This window comes from Microtus pennsylvanicus, chromosome X, assembly GCF_037038515.1.
Source record: "Microtus pennsylvanicus isolate mMicPen1 chromosome X, mMicPen1.hap1, whole genome shotgun sequence".
Classification (NCBI taxonomy): Eukaryota; Metazoa; Chordata; class Mammalia; order Rodentia; family Cricetidae; genus Microtus; species Microtus pennsylvanicus.
This window is the reverse complement of record NC_134601.1, coordinates 26,686,402-26,702,565: the sequence shown is the minus strand read 5'-3', so window position 1 is coordinate 26,702,565 and position 16,164 is coordinate 26,686,402. Positions and strand designations below refer to the sequence as shown.

Below are 16,164 nucleotides of genomic sequence, written 5' to 3'. Positions count from 1 at the left end.
CTGGAAGTTACCAAGTCATCTAGCTTGATAATGGGGTTTGGAGAATGTAGTAACAGCCTGTAGAAACAAAAATAAGCTCCACTCTAATACATCCATACACAGACACGCACATACATATATACCTACTGACACACACACACATGTACATATTGCTTGCTACTCTTTAAGACTTTTATGACTGATGAATTATTTCTAGAGGGCTAGTGGGAAAGGACCAGAATCAGCACAGAACACCTGAGACCAAGATCTCAGCACAAAGGAGATTTATTTGCTGCAGAGGGACAAAGAACAGGGAATAAGAGACAAAGACAGGCCAAGGGAGGAGGGAAAAGAAACAAGGGGGGTGGAAAAGGGATATTTGCCCTGGAGGGACAAAGGCCTGTGTCTGGATTGAGAGGAGGCAGATGTGACCCACAGGCAAATGACAGTTTATAAAGGAAAAAGGGAGTTCCCTCCCTCTAGGATGAGTTGGTTTGTTTTAATTGGGCATGTTAATTAGGGTAGCCAAAAGGGGGCTTTTGATTGTTGAACTTCAGTACTTTGATAGCTGGACCTTGATGGTCAGCTTCAGGAGGAGGAAGAAGGCAAATAAGGGAATAGAGCTTGGTGGTTAGCTTCAGGGATCTTATCTATGGTTTAGCAAGTAGGAGGGGAGGGGAAGGGCAAGGTCTACCATGGCCATGCTTGCTGTGCTCTGGCCTGCTAGAGCCCTTCACAGTGAGATGGCTCAGCAGGTAAAAAGCATTTGGCTGCTAAGCTTGGCTGCTTGAATTTAGTCTCCAGAACCCACATAGTTAAAGTAGGAAACTGACTTCTGCAAGTGACTTCCACATACATTTACAAAAGGAAAGAAATATAAAAACAAACAAATAAAGGAAAAGTCTATTGCAAAAAAAATTGCTCAACAAAACCTGCGTGAAATGGTATGAGCCTGTAACCCCAGTATGAAAGATAAATACACCATACTCACACATACAAGTGTGTGTATCAGGGGTGTTCATACACACTGATGCCAGAAGGTGTCTGGAGACCTGTTCTATATTACTCTTGAGACTGTCTCCCACTGAAGCTGCAAGCGACTGTCAAGTCTCAGCAGTCCATCTGGCAGCTCCTATTAGTTCAGGGATTGCAGGTGCGTGCATGGTCATGGCCTGCTTTTTTCAAAAGGGGTACTGGGATCTAAACTCAGGTCTCCATGCTTACCCATTAAATACTCTTTTTTATTTTAAATGTTTTATTTATTTTCCATACCAACCACAGTTCCCCGTCCCTCCCCTCCTCCTGCTACTCCTACCTCTCCCCCCACCCTATCCCCCATCCACTCTTCAGAAAGGATAAGGCCTCCTATGGTGAGTCAACAAAATCTGACACATTACTTTGAGGCAGGGCCAAGTACACCCTCCCCGTCGGGTCCCCCTCTCCCCGCATCAAGGGTGAGCAAGGCATCTCACCATAGGAAATGAGCTCCAAAGAGCAAACTCATGTATTAGGGATAGATAGTTCTAATCCCACTGCCAGGGACCCCACAAACAGACCAAGCCTCACAACTGTCACCCACATGCAGAAGGCCTAGTTCGGTCCTATGCAGGCTCCCCAGCTGCCGGTCCAGAGTCTGTGAGGTCCCTAAAGCTTGGGTCAGCTGATTCTGTGGGTTTCCCAATTGTGATCTTGCCCCCCCCCCCGTTCATATAATGCCTTCTCCCTCTGTTTGACTGGACTTTCAGATCTCAGCTCAGTGCTTGGCTGTGGATCTGTTTCCATCAGTTACTAGATGAAGGTTCTATGGTGACAGCTAAGGTAGTCACCAATCTGGTTACAGGAGAAGGTCAGTTCAGGCATCTTCTCCACTACTGCTAGGAGTCTTAGCTGGGATCATCCTTGTGGATTCTTGGGAATTTCCCTAGCACCAGGTTTCTCCCTAACCCTCAAATGGCTCCTTCTTTCATTGTTCTCCCTCTCTGTCTCTCCCACAGTGCAACCATCATGTTTCCTCATGCTTTCATCCTCCCCCCCACCCAGTTTATCCAGGAGATCACATCTATTTCCCTTTCCCAGAGGGATCCATGCATGTCTCTCTTAGGGCCCTCCTTGGTACCTCGCTTCTCTGGGGTTGTAGATTGTAGTCTGGTTATCCTTTGTTATACACCTAATATCCACTTATGATTTGAGTGAGTACAAACTGTGTTTGTCTTTCTGGGTCTGTGTTACTTCAGTTGGGATAATTTTTTTTCTAGTTCCATCCATTTGCCTGCCAATTTCATGAAGTCAATTTTTGTTTTTACAGTTAAGTAATACTCCATTGTATAAATATACCCCATTTTTTAAAATCCATTCTTTGGTTGAGGGGCATCTATGTTGTTTCCAGGTTCTTGCTATTAGGAATAAAGCTGCTACGAACATAGTCATCTTTATAAACCCTGTGAGCTTGGACTTTAATTAAAAAAAAACTGGTTCTACTAGACAGACAGTGGTGGCACACACCTTTGATTCCAGCACTTGGGAGGTAGAGGCAGGCAGATCTCTGAGTTCAAGGCCAGCCTGGTCTACAAGAGCTAGTTCCAGGATGGCCAGGGCTGTACAGAGAAACCCTGTCTTGAAAAACAAGCAAACTTTCTCAAGAGTGGTATTGCTGGGTCTTGAGGTAGATTGATTCTCAATTTTCTGAAATACCGCCATACTGATTTCCAAAGTGGCTGTACAAGTTTACATTCCCACCAGCAATGGAGGGGTATTTCACTTACTCCATATTCTCTCCAGCATAAGCTGTCATTGGAGTTTTTGATTTTGGTCATTCTGACAGGTGTAAGATTATGTATCTCAGAGTTGTTTTGATTTGCATTTCTCTGATGACTAAGGATGCTGAGCATTTCCTTAAGTGTCTTTTGGCCATTTGAGATTCCTCTGTTGAGAGTTCTCTGTTTAGATCTGTACCTACTTTTTATTGGATTATTTGGTATTTTGTCTAGTTTCTTGAGTTATTTGTATAGTTTGGTGATCAGACCTCTGTCTGATGGGGGGGTTAGTGAAGATTTTGTCCCATTTAGTAGGCTGCCTTTTTGTCTTATTGACTGTGTCCTTTACTTTACAGAATCTTTTCAGTTTTAGGAGGTCCCATTTATTTATTATTGCTCTCAGTGTCTGTGCTACTGGAGTTATGTTTAGGAAGTGGTCTCCTGTGCCCATGCATTGAAGGCTACTTCCCGCTTCTCTTCTATGAGGATGCACGGTCACACCACAAGGACATTTGCTCAACTCTGTTCATAGCAGCATTACATAATGGAGTACTACCCAGCGGTAAAAAACAATGACATCTTGAAACTTTCAGGCAACTAGATGGAACTAGAAAAAGCCATCCTGAATGAGGTAACCCAGATCCAAAAAGACAAATATAATATGTACTCACTCATAAGTGACTTTTAGACAAAAAGCCAAGGACAACCAGCCTACAGGCCACAACCTCTTGGACAAACAAGAGGACACTAAGAGAGACATACATGGATCCACCTAGGAAGGGAAAAAAGACAAGATCTCCTGAGTAAATTGGGACCATAATGGGTAGGAGGGAAGGTGGAAGGGGAGAGGGGAGGAGGGAAGGGAAGTGGGAAAATGTATAGCAATAAGAAAGGAAAAACAAACAAAAAACAACCAAAACTGGTTTTGCTACCGCCTAGTGGGTGCCCAGGGACAAATTATCTAAGCTTTCTGAATATCAGTTTCTGCTTGTGTGAGATGAAGATGAAAGGCAGTAATATATGTAAAGCAGTTAGCCTAGCAGCTGACAAAGCGGAAGTGCTCCATCAACTATGCGTGCTAGCACTGCTGGTGCACTTATGGCTGTTAACGGAATTCTCCTCACATAGGCATGGATGCACTTCTGCAGAATTTCCTGGCTATAGCTTTGTCTTTCTAGAGGGAGTTGGAGAGAGGCATGTGTGGATCTTTTTAGCCCCAAGGTAGCTTTAGCTAGGCAGATTTGGATTCCATTCCTTGCTCTGCTGTGTACCGTACCCTCCTTTGGGAAGTGATGCCAGGTATAATACCTGCCCAGGAAGGTTGCCAATATGACAATAGATAGGAAGGACTTAACACTGTGCCAGGTATCTGGAAAGCACCTGATCAATGGGGCTCATGATGAAGGTGATAACAATAATAGTAAGAGACCAGTACCATCCCAACCTCACCACACTGGGAGTGTGGATCCACACACATGTTAAGAGGCAGCAGTTGCTGTTCCTGAAAGGCTAGCAGAGCAATGTGGCTTCCCAGACAGTAGCTAGGTATTTAAAACAGACCTGGTTTTGGATATGTAACAAAAACAAACAAAAAAACAAAAAAACCCGATTGATTAGAGCACCATTCTTATTTATTTTGCCAGTCCCTTTATACCTGAGAACCTTAAAGGAAAATGTGTGATTCTAATGTAACCCTGTTCTTCTAAGGCTCAATTTCAGTTGTTCACAACATCTTATCTGTAAGCTTTGTCAGGAATATCTTAGTACATGGCTCTGCTGTTCTTTGGTGAGGTGGACGACACATAACTTCCTGAGCCTCCCGATGAGTCTAGGATGAATTGGCTGGCTACCGCACTGGTGTGGAAAAACAATGGTTCTCAAGGACGTGATCTTAGAATAGGTGAACTTGTAGGTGGGCTGTAGAGGCATTATCGAGTAAAAGTCAAAGGCGCGTGTTCCTGCTGGTTCTGGAGGTGTGCCCATTTACTGAAAGGTGATAGAGGGAATGATTCTTTTGCTATCCCTCTGTTTCCTCTTTAGTAGTCTGTTAAGTCTAATCAGGAGAAGAAAACAGCTAGTTTTGCAAGTAAAGCCAAGTATAAGGTTTCTATTCTTTCCCACACTACTTGGGGTAGGAGGGTGCTGGCCAGTTTCCAAGGCACCCTACAGGACACCCACCCTTCACCCCAGCCTCCAACATTCTTTGTCACTTTATTAAGGAATACTAACTGCAGGAACGGAAGGCTTCGCCACGGGGATCTTCCAGTAACATTTCTTCAGTGTCCCAGGTATCTATTCTCTTTTTTGGCCTACGAGCTAAGGTTATAGAAATGAAAATGAGTTTTGGATAAAGATTTCAGGGTAGTTGCTGACTTCTAGAAAGACACACACTATTTGCTACTAGATTCCTTCTACTGAGCTTTCATCCTCACCCCTTATCCCCAGAACTGTGCCCATTTTCTCCTTAGTGAACGTCCCTGAATAATGCATAACAAACAGTTCAGCCTGAGGTGACATGATCATTGCCAGTTGACAGTCAATATATGTCAAGTGCTGGAAGATTTTCCATGTTAGGAAATGGAGGTCATCACTAGCATTTAAATATTTTGTGTATAGTGTGTGTGTATGTGTGTTTGTGTTCATGTGTATGAGGAGGCCAGAGCTTGACTCTTCAGGGTTCTCTTTCTTTTGGAGACAGAGTCTCTCACGGAACTTAGATCTCACTGATTGGCTAGGGTGGGTAACCAATGAGCTCCAGATGCTCCTCAGGCTAGGGTTACAGGTGTATACCAACAAGCCCAGCTTTGTTATGGGTGCAGGAGATTCAAACTCAGTTCTTCTTGCTGGCATGGAAGGCACAGGAAACACCGAGTCATCTCCCCAGTGACCCATCAGTAGCAATGTTCATGTCTCCACAGTGTGGATGCATCTTAATTTAGTTAGCTATCCCCGTCATTGGGCATTTACATTGTTTCCAACATTTAGCTCTTGTACTGGATGATATAATTGGAATATTATTTAGTATACTTTTTGTGTACTTCTGTAATTAGCTTTGTAGACAGCTAAGAAATGAGACTAGTAGTTTAAATGGTTACCATAGTTTAAGTTCTTTTTAAACATATTTATTTTATTTTATTGTGTATGAGTCTTTGGCCTGCATGTATATCTGTGCATCACATTTATGCCTGTGAAGGTTCTTAATAATATTGAGAAAAGGAGGAGGAGAGAGAGACAGGTAATATACCCTACATAAAGGTTACGCCAATTTCGCTTCCACTATTGGCACGCATAACCTTTAAGTTATTGCTATGGCCATCCAAAGATCTTGTGTCAGCTAATGCTGGGCTACCATGCTGGCCTATCAGAAGATGGTCTCAAAGCTTTGTCCCATACTTCTCTCTATAACACACCGTAGTATGAAAGGTGAGTTTCATTCTCAAAATAGGAATGCTATTGTAGAAAATATAAAGGATGGCCTATATAACTTTTCTTTTATAGCCAACGATTCAACATTACCTTTGAAAAGTTTGCTGTCAATAGATGGAGCTGCAGTCTGTGTCTCATAACATTGGCTGTTGCAAGGTTTGGCAATACTCTGAGTTCCAATCTTCCGAGAACATTCACCTTCCTCCATGATTACGTCCAAAGCAAATGTTACTGACATATTCTTTTTGGGCCTCATTCGCAGACCATCTTTCTGTATGCCAAGAAGAAGAGGGAAATCGTCAAGTAGTCCTCAAGAGTTCAATTACAGACCATGGGCAATAGCATTTCAAAAAGCCATTTACCTGTAGGATTGGCTTTAGGGGCCTAGCATCCAGTGAGCGCTGTATTAAATGTTGTCTTGATTCAAAATGCTGCCTTTTCTCAAAGTGTCTTTGTTCAACATGCTGTCTGTGTTCCAGGTGTTGTCTTTTCTGAATGTGCTGTCTGTTGTCTTTGAGCATTCCCCCTCTGTTAGCTATGCTAAATTTGAAAGAACAAGTCAGTAGACAAAAGAGACATATTTCAAGACTTTTCCTCTTGTTTTTGGTGCTGGGGCCTGCGTTTAGACCATCCATGAATGTGGCAAATGCTCTACACTGAACTGTCCCTGCCTTCAAGCTCTTTAGCCAATGCAGCTGTCGTCCTATCCTTTCCCTATGCCTTTGGGCAGTGAAAATAACAACCGAGCAAGAGGACATTTCAGCCTTACAGTCCTCAAAAGCCTGAGCGTGCGCTAGGTATCTTTTCAACACTCCTGTTCTTTCTATCGTTCTGTGGTTAGGCAGATCAGAGAACTGGAGGCTGAGAATTCAGAGCAGTGGTGTAATATTCATCTGTAGAATATTGTCAATAGGCTCCTTAAGGGGCACATGTTCCCTCTTGTCTTCCACATGGCAACTCAGGGAACAGATGTCCTCTTTTGGAGAAGCCCTAATGCTGATAGGTTGGCCTTACCTTTTTTTTTTTAAAACCTCTATGCCACTCATCCCACTAAAGTGACTGCTGAAGCTGTTCCAGGGCAGGTAGTATACCCAGCAATGTTGATGGGCACTGCCATAGCCCCACTTGGGCCATCAGATTCTCCAGGGCTTGCTGCCCAGAATTCAAGTACCTCTCAGAGCTCATGGGTCATGTTGAAGATTGGCTTCCACTTGTATGGTCAGTAAACCAAAAGAAAGCAGCTCAGTACCTGTCCGATGAGCATCTCTCTCCACAGCCTCTGATGTTCTTGGAGGTTGAGATGCTCTTACCAGATGTTTGTTGTCGAGTACACAGCTCATCGTATTGATCCCCAATAGCAGCTAACAGCCAGCGCAGGCCTATAATTATCGGCTGTTGGTTCCTCTTTGGGAGGTTTTTCATAGTTGAACATGGCTCCTATAAACAAGAGAAAAGAAGGCCTCAGATCTGGATCCCTGGACCTTTAGGGTCTAAAGGCCTGATCACTGTCATCTAAATGTCAGAGGTAGATGGCTGTGCCTAAATAGGTTCTCAGCTTCCAAGGAAACACCCAGCATTCACATCTGAGAGAGTAGGTAAAGAGCATAAAAGCTGAGGCCCTTTAATACAATGGCTATAGTGCCTTCATTGTGTGACCTCAGGCAAGTCACTGAGACCGTCAGGTCATTTAGCTTTCTCGCGTATAAAATGGGGATATTAAAATCTTACAGAACTGCTTTGAAGGCAGGGTGTAATATGTGTTGTCATTATCAAGGTAGAAATAATCACAACAGATGTTGCCTGTCAGGGAAAGGAACTTTGCCTCCAAGCCAACATTTGGGGCTGATGACAGACAGGGCCCTGGTTATATTAGCCAGGGCTAGAGGAAGAGAAGGAAATGCTGCCACTCACCACACGGCACATGGACTTAGTCTCATTCACTAGCCTTTCCAGAAGTAGATATTCGATGATATCGCAAGGCAAGAGGGCTTCCTTCTTGTCTTGTTTGTTTGCCAGGCTAGAGCAGGGCATATGAAAGAGCAGAAAAGATGAGAAGAGTGGAGCCAAGGTGAAGTCAAAGGGAAGGGAAAAGCCCTGCATGGTGGCACACACCTTTAGTCCTGGCACTTGGGAGCCAGAGGCAAGCGAATCTCTGAGTTCAGGCCAGCCTGGTCTACACAGCAATATCGTATCTCAAAAACAACAGAAAACAAACCACAAAAAACAAAAAACAAAAAAAGGGGTAGGGGAACTGCCACGTGTTCAGGAATTGGGCCTAAATGTATGCCCAGTGAGATTGGCTAGACAGTGGAGGAAAAAAATAGTGCAAATTATTTGAATCCAAGATAATCCCCAGAGCTTATTTCCCACTTCCGCTGTATCATGCCTGGAACTTTAATTACAGTCGCTAATTGGGATATGAACAGGTGTGGAGTTTTGCATCTCTGAAACTCTTCATACTCCAGTTGGGTTGCTAATGAGGGATGAGACTGGCCAAAAGGGAATTGGAAGGGGTGAGGCGTGACAGGTTACTGGAGGTCTCCCTCTGAAACGAGTGCCAGTTATATAAGTCTTGAGCCACCAACTGAGGGAGGAAGGCATAGGAACTTACATTATACAAAAAGGGGGCGGGGGTTTGCTCACTGCCATCATCAAGTTTCGGGACCAGAGACTCAAACCAGAAAAGAGCAAATCCAGGAAGAGTGTTCAACAAGAGTCAGGCTTGGGGATGGGAGATCTCGATGGTATTTCTCTTTGATGAAGAGACGGGGTTCATTTGTATAGTTAGCTGTAGTGTCTTGCATGGCAGTGGGAGTCTTGAAAACAGTGACCAGTGAAGTAGGCCTTTCTGCCTTATTGAGCCTAAAGGGGTCTAGCTCCCTGTGACCAAAGGAGCACCCAGCCTTTAACCTCTCTACCTTTCCCAAGGCACAAATTGGCAAAGGGAAGTAGACCACCAAGACAGAAACTTACATTAAGATGGGCTTCCCTGCTACCCTTTTATCAAACATCAGGCGTGTTAAGATGATCTTCACTTCCTGTATGCGTGCTATGTCACTAGAATCGAGGACGAAAACAAGCCCGTGTGCCTCAGCATAGTAGCTCGGCCATTTCTCTCGGCCTTTTTGGTCTCCATTGAGGTCATAGAGAGATACTTCATAATCATCTAGTAGAAGTCTAATCTGTGTTGGCTTCGTATTGCTGTGCATCTTGCTAGGAATTACTACAAACAGAAAGAGAGGAGAAGCGACCACAGTGTGGCAAAAGGTAGTTAGATAAGATTGTTCATCCTCCTGCAGAGCCTGCCCCCAGAAATCTTACTGAAGTGGTCTGCCACCCCGCTCAGATTCATGGATGCATCGTTCTAGTTCTTGGTTGTTGCCGCTGCTATTGTTTTGTTGGTTGGTTTTCTTTTAGACAGAGTCTCACTATGTAGCCCTGATTAACCTGGAACTCACTCTGTAGACCAGGCTGGCCTCCAACTCACAGATACCCACCTGTCTCTGCCTTCTAGAGGGCTGAATTAGAGGCGTGCGTCACCATGCCCAGCAAAATGCATCTTTCTAAATCACTTTTCCTATGTCCCCCTTCCTGGCTGTCCTACGTCAGTGAATAAATTGAATGGTGGCCACAGTGGACCTGGTTCCTATCCAAGTCTCCTCACCCTCCATGTCTCTCTTTTCCTGGGCCTTCACAAACTGCCATTCTCTCTACCATCCTGTGGTTGGTTCATGCCCATTTTTATAAACTATCCATTTAGATCATTTTTATTGTAGGAAATTTCCCTCGCACCAGCCTTGTAAAATGCTTCTACCCCTGTGTTTAGCATTACTACAACACATATTAGAGTCATAAATTCTATTGTCTACTTAGCTGAGTTCTAAACTGCCAAAGGAAGGTGAACTCTTAATTTTATCCATTATATCCATTATATTCATGAAGCACAGATTCTGGCACACAGAAACTCAATAGGTATCTAATGAATGAATGCTAGCTCTTTCTCTTTGTGTTTCCCATGTGTATGTCTGTATGAGCACGTTGGATTTCCTAGAACTGGCGTTACAAACAGTTGTGAGCCACCACGTGGGTGCTGGGAGTTAAACTCAGGTCCTCTGGAACAGCAACCAGTGCTCTTAACCTCTGAGCCATCTCTTCAGACCTAGTTGTTTCTCTTTTACCGTTTCTTTCAGGCCCAGCCACCACATTCTTCAGGGAGCCTTCTCTGGCCTGCCAACCTCTCAACAGTTCTTTTCAGCACTTCGCTGAAGTAGTCATTGACCTATTGTTGTGCTTGCCCATTGCCTTAGAGTAGGGATTCAGTAAGTGCTTACACTGTCTATTATTATGAATGAGGACATGAAGTGTCTCTTGTGTGTCTCTTCCAAGAAACCCTGCCAGATTTGGGCACATTTCCCATGGAAAAGCTTTGTCCAGAACATAATATCCTGTAAGGAACTAGCTACTTCGTTCAGCCTCTAAAAGAAATGCATTTTTTATAATGATGGTCATTCTATGCTTTGCAGTTTGTTGAACTGATAGTTATGGTCTAAGTTTCTGCTCACATTAATAGTTAATAATTTCATAGATTTTTGACACTAGGAGTACTCATACTAGAATCAATAATTTCTTATTTGTAGTAGGAGATATGTCTGTGACATTTTCCATAGGACAGCCAAACTAAATCCTTAGACTGACTAATTCTCTCAGATTTTTGGAAATGCTTGTTTATATACACTTATGAATAGACATATATGTATATAATATGCCAACTATACTTTAATGTGGTTTTATAACATTTCTTCTGCTTTCATGATACAGCTATTTAATTATGATTTTCAGAGTGCACATACATTTCAATCACAACTTTGATATGATACTTGCTATAGAAATTACACTACTTGAAAACATATACATGCAAGTAGCACTATACAGACTGAGCAGGTTGAATTTATGTATTTAGGAATATATACGTATGATATATACATATTCACATGTGTATATAATAACAATTAATGAAAAAGGCCATGTATTTGAAAGAGAGCAAAGAAGGGTATATGACAGGATTTGGAGGGAGGAAAATGAGGGGGAAATGATGTAATTATATTATAACTTCAAAGAATAAAGAAAGTAAAAAGAAGAGGCAAATAGGTGAAGATTCCAAAAGATAATTTTAAAATCTTGTTTTCTGTGTCTCAGAAAGCCTTGGTATTTTTTGTGACAGAACATAGCCATTCCTCTGGGTTTGTTTGTTTCTTTTTCTTCTTTTTACTCAAAACTAATTTCTGCAATAATTCGGTCTGTTGCTGATGACGCTAGGTGCTAAACACTACAAGAAGTGGTTCCTTGTAAATTTGAATTTATCTGACTTTCTCTTCATTTATAAATACCCTGAGGGCAAGTCCCAACTCTCATTCATCTCTCTATTCCTGGCTGAGTGTTTCATGAAGTATGGTTTGGGAGTGTGCTTCAGAGTTTTATGGATGTACCCCAACCCTGCACCGGATGACTCAGATCTCAGGATCTGAGCTTGGGATGGAAGCATCTGTACTTTCTGTGATAAAGTGGCTCTGGTTAGCATGGTTATGATGTGATTCTTCTGCACTTTAAAGCTTGCGAGGCACTGCTCCTGAGAGTGAAGGAACCTGGGTGTGGTTGTGTCTCAGCATCACCTGATGAGAATGAGGAGCATGGGCCATCACTAAACTGAAATACAGGAGCTTCCTGATGCTGGGTTAAGTGGCCTCTAGGCTTCCCAGGTGACTTTGATCACTACCTCATTGTTCTCTAACTTTGCCTTCCCAGGCTTTTAAAAACCTGTGGTGCTAGTCCTCATTCTCTGAGATTTGGATTACATAGGGGTGGTACTCATGCATTATGCTGTTTTGAAAGCACACAGGTTGGGCCTGGAGAAATGGTTCAGCAGTTAAAGAGTACTTGCTGTTCTTCTAGGTGGATTTGGTAGCTCAAACCTGTCTGTAGTTTCAGTCCCAGGGTATCTAATCCTTTCTTCTGGCCTCTGTGGGCACTACATACCATGTTCATGGTACACATACATACATGCAGGGAAAACACTCATACATATAAAATAAATAATTTTAAAAAAAGCATCCAGGTGATCCAAATGAATGTATGTCAGATTTGCCATACATTCACAGATCTCAATATTCTTACACTGTGGAATATTATTTTAAGATGTGTTACAATTGTTTATGTGGTGGAACATTTGTTTTAATGATGCAAAGTTGTGCTGCATTCTTTTTTTTGTTGCATTTGTGTGTCTCTGTGAAACTGTGTTACTTTGCATGTCTAAAACAACTGAGTGGTCTAATGAAGAGTTGAACCTCTGATAGCTGGGCAGAGAAAGAATAGGCAGGGCTGGGCAGGTAGAGAGAATAAATAGAAGGAGAAAGCTGGGAAGAGAAAGGGAGGAGTGAGAAAATAAGGGGTCAGCCACACAGCCAGATATGGAGTAAGAAGGAAAGAAAAGATGTACAGAAATAGAGAAAGGTAAAAGCCCAGAGGCAAAAGGTAGATGGGCTAATTTAAGAAAAGCTGGCTAGAAATAAGCCAAGCTAAGGCTGGGCATTCATAAGTAAGAATAAGCCTCTGTGTGATTTGTTTAGGAGCTGGATGGCGGGTCCCCCAAAGAGCCAAAGTGTAAAAAGAGTAAATACAACCAACAGCATTCTTATTTAGGGCGCCTGTCTGTGCTCATCCTTGAGTTTCTTATCCCATGTGACCATGCCGTGCAAAACAAGTGTGATGCCGTGCAAATCAGTAGTGATGGCAGGTATGCCAAACTGGTTTGTAGCTGGTGTCTTTAAACGTCCATATAGGTTACTATATGTAGGCTGGAATTCCTTTCCTAGACAATTATCTGTTTGTGGCATTCACCTTTGAAAAACACAGGAACAGGAGAATTGAGCTATTCAATTTTGGATACAGAGAAATCTACAAGATTGACTTTAAGTGGCCCTGCATGAATGGAGCTGCCCTGAGACATTCTTCAGAATGTGATGATATCAGTGCCTATTAGAATGTTTCAGTGAATGAAGTCACTACCATAAACCAATGCATTCATGAGCCAGTCCCAAGGTATTCACTGAGCACAAGACAAGTTATGCAGTAACAAACTCCATCCACTGTGCTCCAAGAATCAGAATGGAACACAGACATTTGTCTCAGATAAATAGCTTGTGGTTCATTTCAGAGGAGTGCTTTCCACAGCTGGAAACACCTGGAGAGTTCTCATGTTGTGGGTTCCCAGGCCCCACCCGGACAGAATAGGAGTCTGGGGCCAAGGCAACTGTAACTCTAGTAAACTATCCCCAATCTTGTCAGTAAACTTGTGACTTGACTTGCCTGGTTCTTTGACTTTCCTGCCACTCTTTACTTTTGATCATTTTTGCCTATCAGTATTGGGAGATACAAGGAGTCAAGCGTGCTGCAAATAAGGGTGGGCATGCTAGGCTGAAGTGTTGCTCAAAATGCACTTGGAGGTTCTTGGGGCTGAGGGAGAAAGAAGTTCTGAAAAGACAATGTGTAGTCTCAGGGGAATGGTGGAGACCGTTCATTCCAGGAGGAATTGTTGAAGATGCTGACGGCAGAGACTCAGTGAGGAAAAGACCCATTTCTTCTCCTCATGGGGCTCCCGAGTTAGTAGTGGATTGGGAATTCTGCAAGGACCTTGGGATAAGCGCATGCTTGAGGGTGTGAGCAAGGGGTGGGTGCAGGGGGAAAGGAGGGCTTTCCTATGGCCAGGTCATGAGTGGAGGGGCTTGCTTAAGAAGGTGACAGAGGAGTATACATGCAGGAGTGGAGCTGTGGGAAGCCCAGTGGTGTGGCCGAGGAAAACAGAGCTTTTGCTTTGGTTGTCTCAGAGGACTCTTTGTGAAGAACGTGGGAAATGAAGCCGGAGGAGGAGTCAGAAGCACAAACAGGACCTTGTGTTCTACAATGGGGCAACGTGGAACAACCCTGAGCAGGGGCGTGTCATGATTAGATCTGTGCACCTCTCTGATAATTAGAGGAAGGAGCAGACATGAACAAGTCAGCCAGAGTTTACCGGCTTTGAAGGGAACTCAAGAAATGCCAAGTAGACCGTGGGCACAGGTGTCAAGGTAACCATTTCCTATACTCTGCGGAGGTTTGCCAGGTTCTATCAAAGCCAGCCATGTTAACACACTCCTATATTGAGTCAGTAAACCTTGCTGATGGGCCAGACTCTGATTGATTAGCAGGTAGAGGTAGCTGGGGCTTCATGAGTACAGCAGCTTCCTGCAATGCTATGTGAGTGCCCTTGGGAACCTGCTCTAGTCGAGGGACTGGAGCTTGCTGCTACACTTGAACGGACAACAAGTTTCGAGCTCTAACTTTCAACAACAGCTGTCGCGGAGTTTTGTGTTATTACATTTCGTCATTACTTGTCTCTTATCTAGACCAAATTACACAGGAATTCAGCTCCGAAACTAGACAGCATTTCAAATACACTGTGCTTCAAAATTGTTGACAATGTTTTGTGTAGCTAAAGCTCATTCATTTGACATCACATGACGACTTCCGATGAGGGCATCTTATAAAGGGAGCAGGTGACAGGCACTCTGGAAATAGCCTGTTCGGAGCTATTTATTTTTACAAGAGAGAAACTGAGGGCCAGGAAGTAAGGCTAAAGTGGAATGAATATTTCCGGCAGACCCACACCAGAAACTAATGTTCTTCATTCTTACATCTTTGAAGGGCCTCCACAAGATGACTTTTGCCTGAGTTGTCCAAGCCAATGACAATGATAGTCACATTCCTGGAAGAGGACAAGAAAAATTAGTCAAAGCCACGAACCTCTTGATGCTTACCCTGAAGAATTCTATTTGTTTTGAAGTGTTTTTCAGTGTATCATAAGAAGCCCTACCACAGTGGCTGGAGGGGTGTGGCCACCCCTCCCAAATCCTCCAGAGATGCTTTCCCTCCCTGGCACCTTCTGTTTATAGAATGGTCATCCTCTCTCAGCTCTGTTCCAAGTCCTGCACTCGCTGTCTAGTTACTTTCCAAATGGGTCACGGTCATTTGTCCCTTGTGAAACTTTAGGCAGATACGTGGGAAGTAATTCCAAAGTGGGTGTAGAAAAGTAGCTGTAAAGTTACCTTTGCTTTGGTTCTGTGACCTTTTGTCGAGACCAGCAGGCACTCAGAAGTCGGAACATGATTCAGCTTGGATCTTAAATATTAAAGGACAAAAATAAATGACAAATCACATCAATTGTGGATTAGGTCAGTTTGTCTGTCTGGTAAACAGAAAGTCTGTGACTGTTAGAATTCCATTGCATCATCCAACCCAGCCTAACTTGTAAATGCCGTGGAGGAGAGACTGGCTATCCTAAGCTCCAATGAGAACATCGTGGTAATATGTAGCTTCCTACAAAATACAGTGGCTTGTCACTAAAGCAACCAAACACACAGATGCAATCAGATGGACCCTATCCCTTTAGCTATGGATTGTTACTACTAGGAATGTTTTTATTCAGTCTTGGACAAAGGTGTGGTGATGCATTGGAGAAAAACCGGCTTAGTTTAAAGAACCATTGGAAAACCTGTTGTAAGCAGCTTGTCTATTGGGCTTGGCTCTGTTATTGCCTTAGCTTCAAAGGTAGAGGTGTTGGTAACCCATTTTTCATAGATTTTATCCAGTTCCTAGGATCTGTAAGGGGCCTCAGACATCACCTAGAGAAGACTAATAGATATTAAACAGCAATCCAGGTACCTCACTGTCAAAGATTCCAGGGGAGTTAAATATGTTTCTCAAGTGACTTTAGCATGCAGGCTGATTAAGAAGCGATTGCCTAAGTAAAAGTTAATTTAGGTAGCTGCTTCACAGTTCCGTGTTGTAGCATGTATGAATACTTAAAGTTTTTGAGATAGGTCTCACTTCATATCTCTGGTTGACCTGGAACTTGCTACATAGATCAGGATAGCCTTGAACTCACAGAGATCAGCCGGCCTATGCCTATGCTTGG

The 16,164-nt window shown here is 43.3% G+C and overlaps 1 protein-coding gene across 1 annotated transcript; it reads right to left on the bottom strand.

The window, feature by feature from the left end:
* Positions 1-4,874: 4,874 nt before the first annotated feature.
* On the bottom strand, positions 4,875-15,354 carry Arl13a (ARF like GTPase 13A). The gene is made up of 8 exons (XM_075958240.1): positions 15,296-15,354; positions 14,885-14,955; positions 9,132-9,381; positions 8,070-8,175; positions 7,408-7,595; positions 6,521-6,698; positions 6,249-6,429; positions 4,875-5,048 (listed from the first exon to the last, which is right to left on the bottom strand). Exons 1-8 carry the CDS (start codon positions 15,352-15,354, stop codon positions 4,957-4,959), a joined length of 1,125 nt encoding a protein of 374 aa, XP_075814355.1. The 3' UTR covers positions 4,875-4,956.
* Positions 15,355-16,164: the final 810 nt, after the last annotated feature.

Excerpts from the sequence above, each read along its gene's own strand:
- Arl13a (XM_075958240.1), bottom strand. The coding sequence starts at position 15,354 with ATGTTCCGACTTCTGAGTGCCTGCTGGTCTCGACAAAAGGTCACAGAA. Across the intron at positions 14,956-15,295 it reads GTCACAGAACCAAAGCAAAG|GAATGTGACTATCATTGTCA; the intron begins GTAACTTTACAG and ends GTCCTCTTCCAG. Across the intron at positions 9,382-14,884 it reads TGTGGAGGCCCTTCAAAGAT|TAATTCCTAGCAAGATGCAC; the intron begins GTAAGAATGAAG and ends TTCTGTTTGTAG.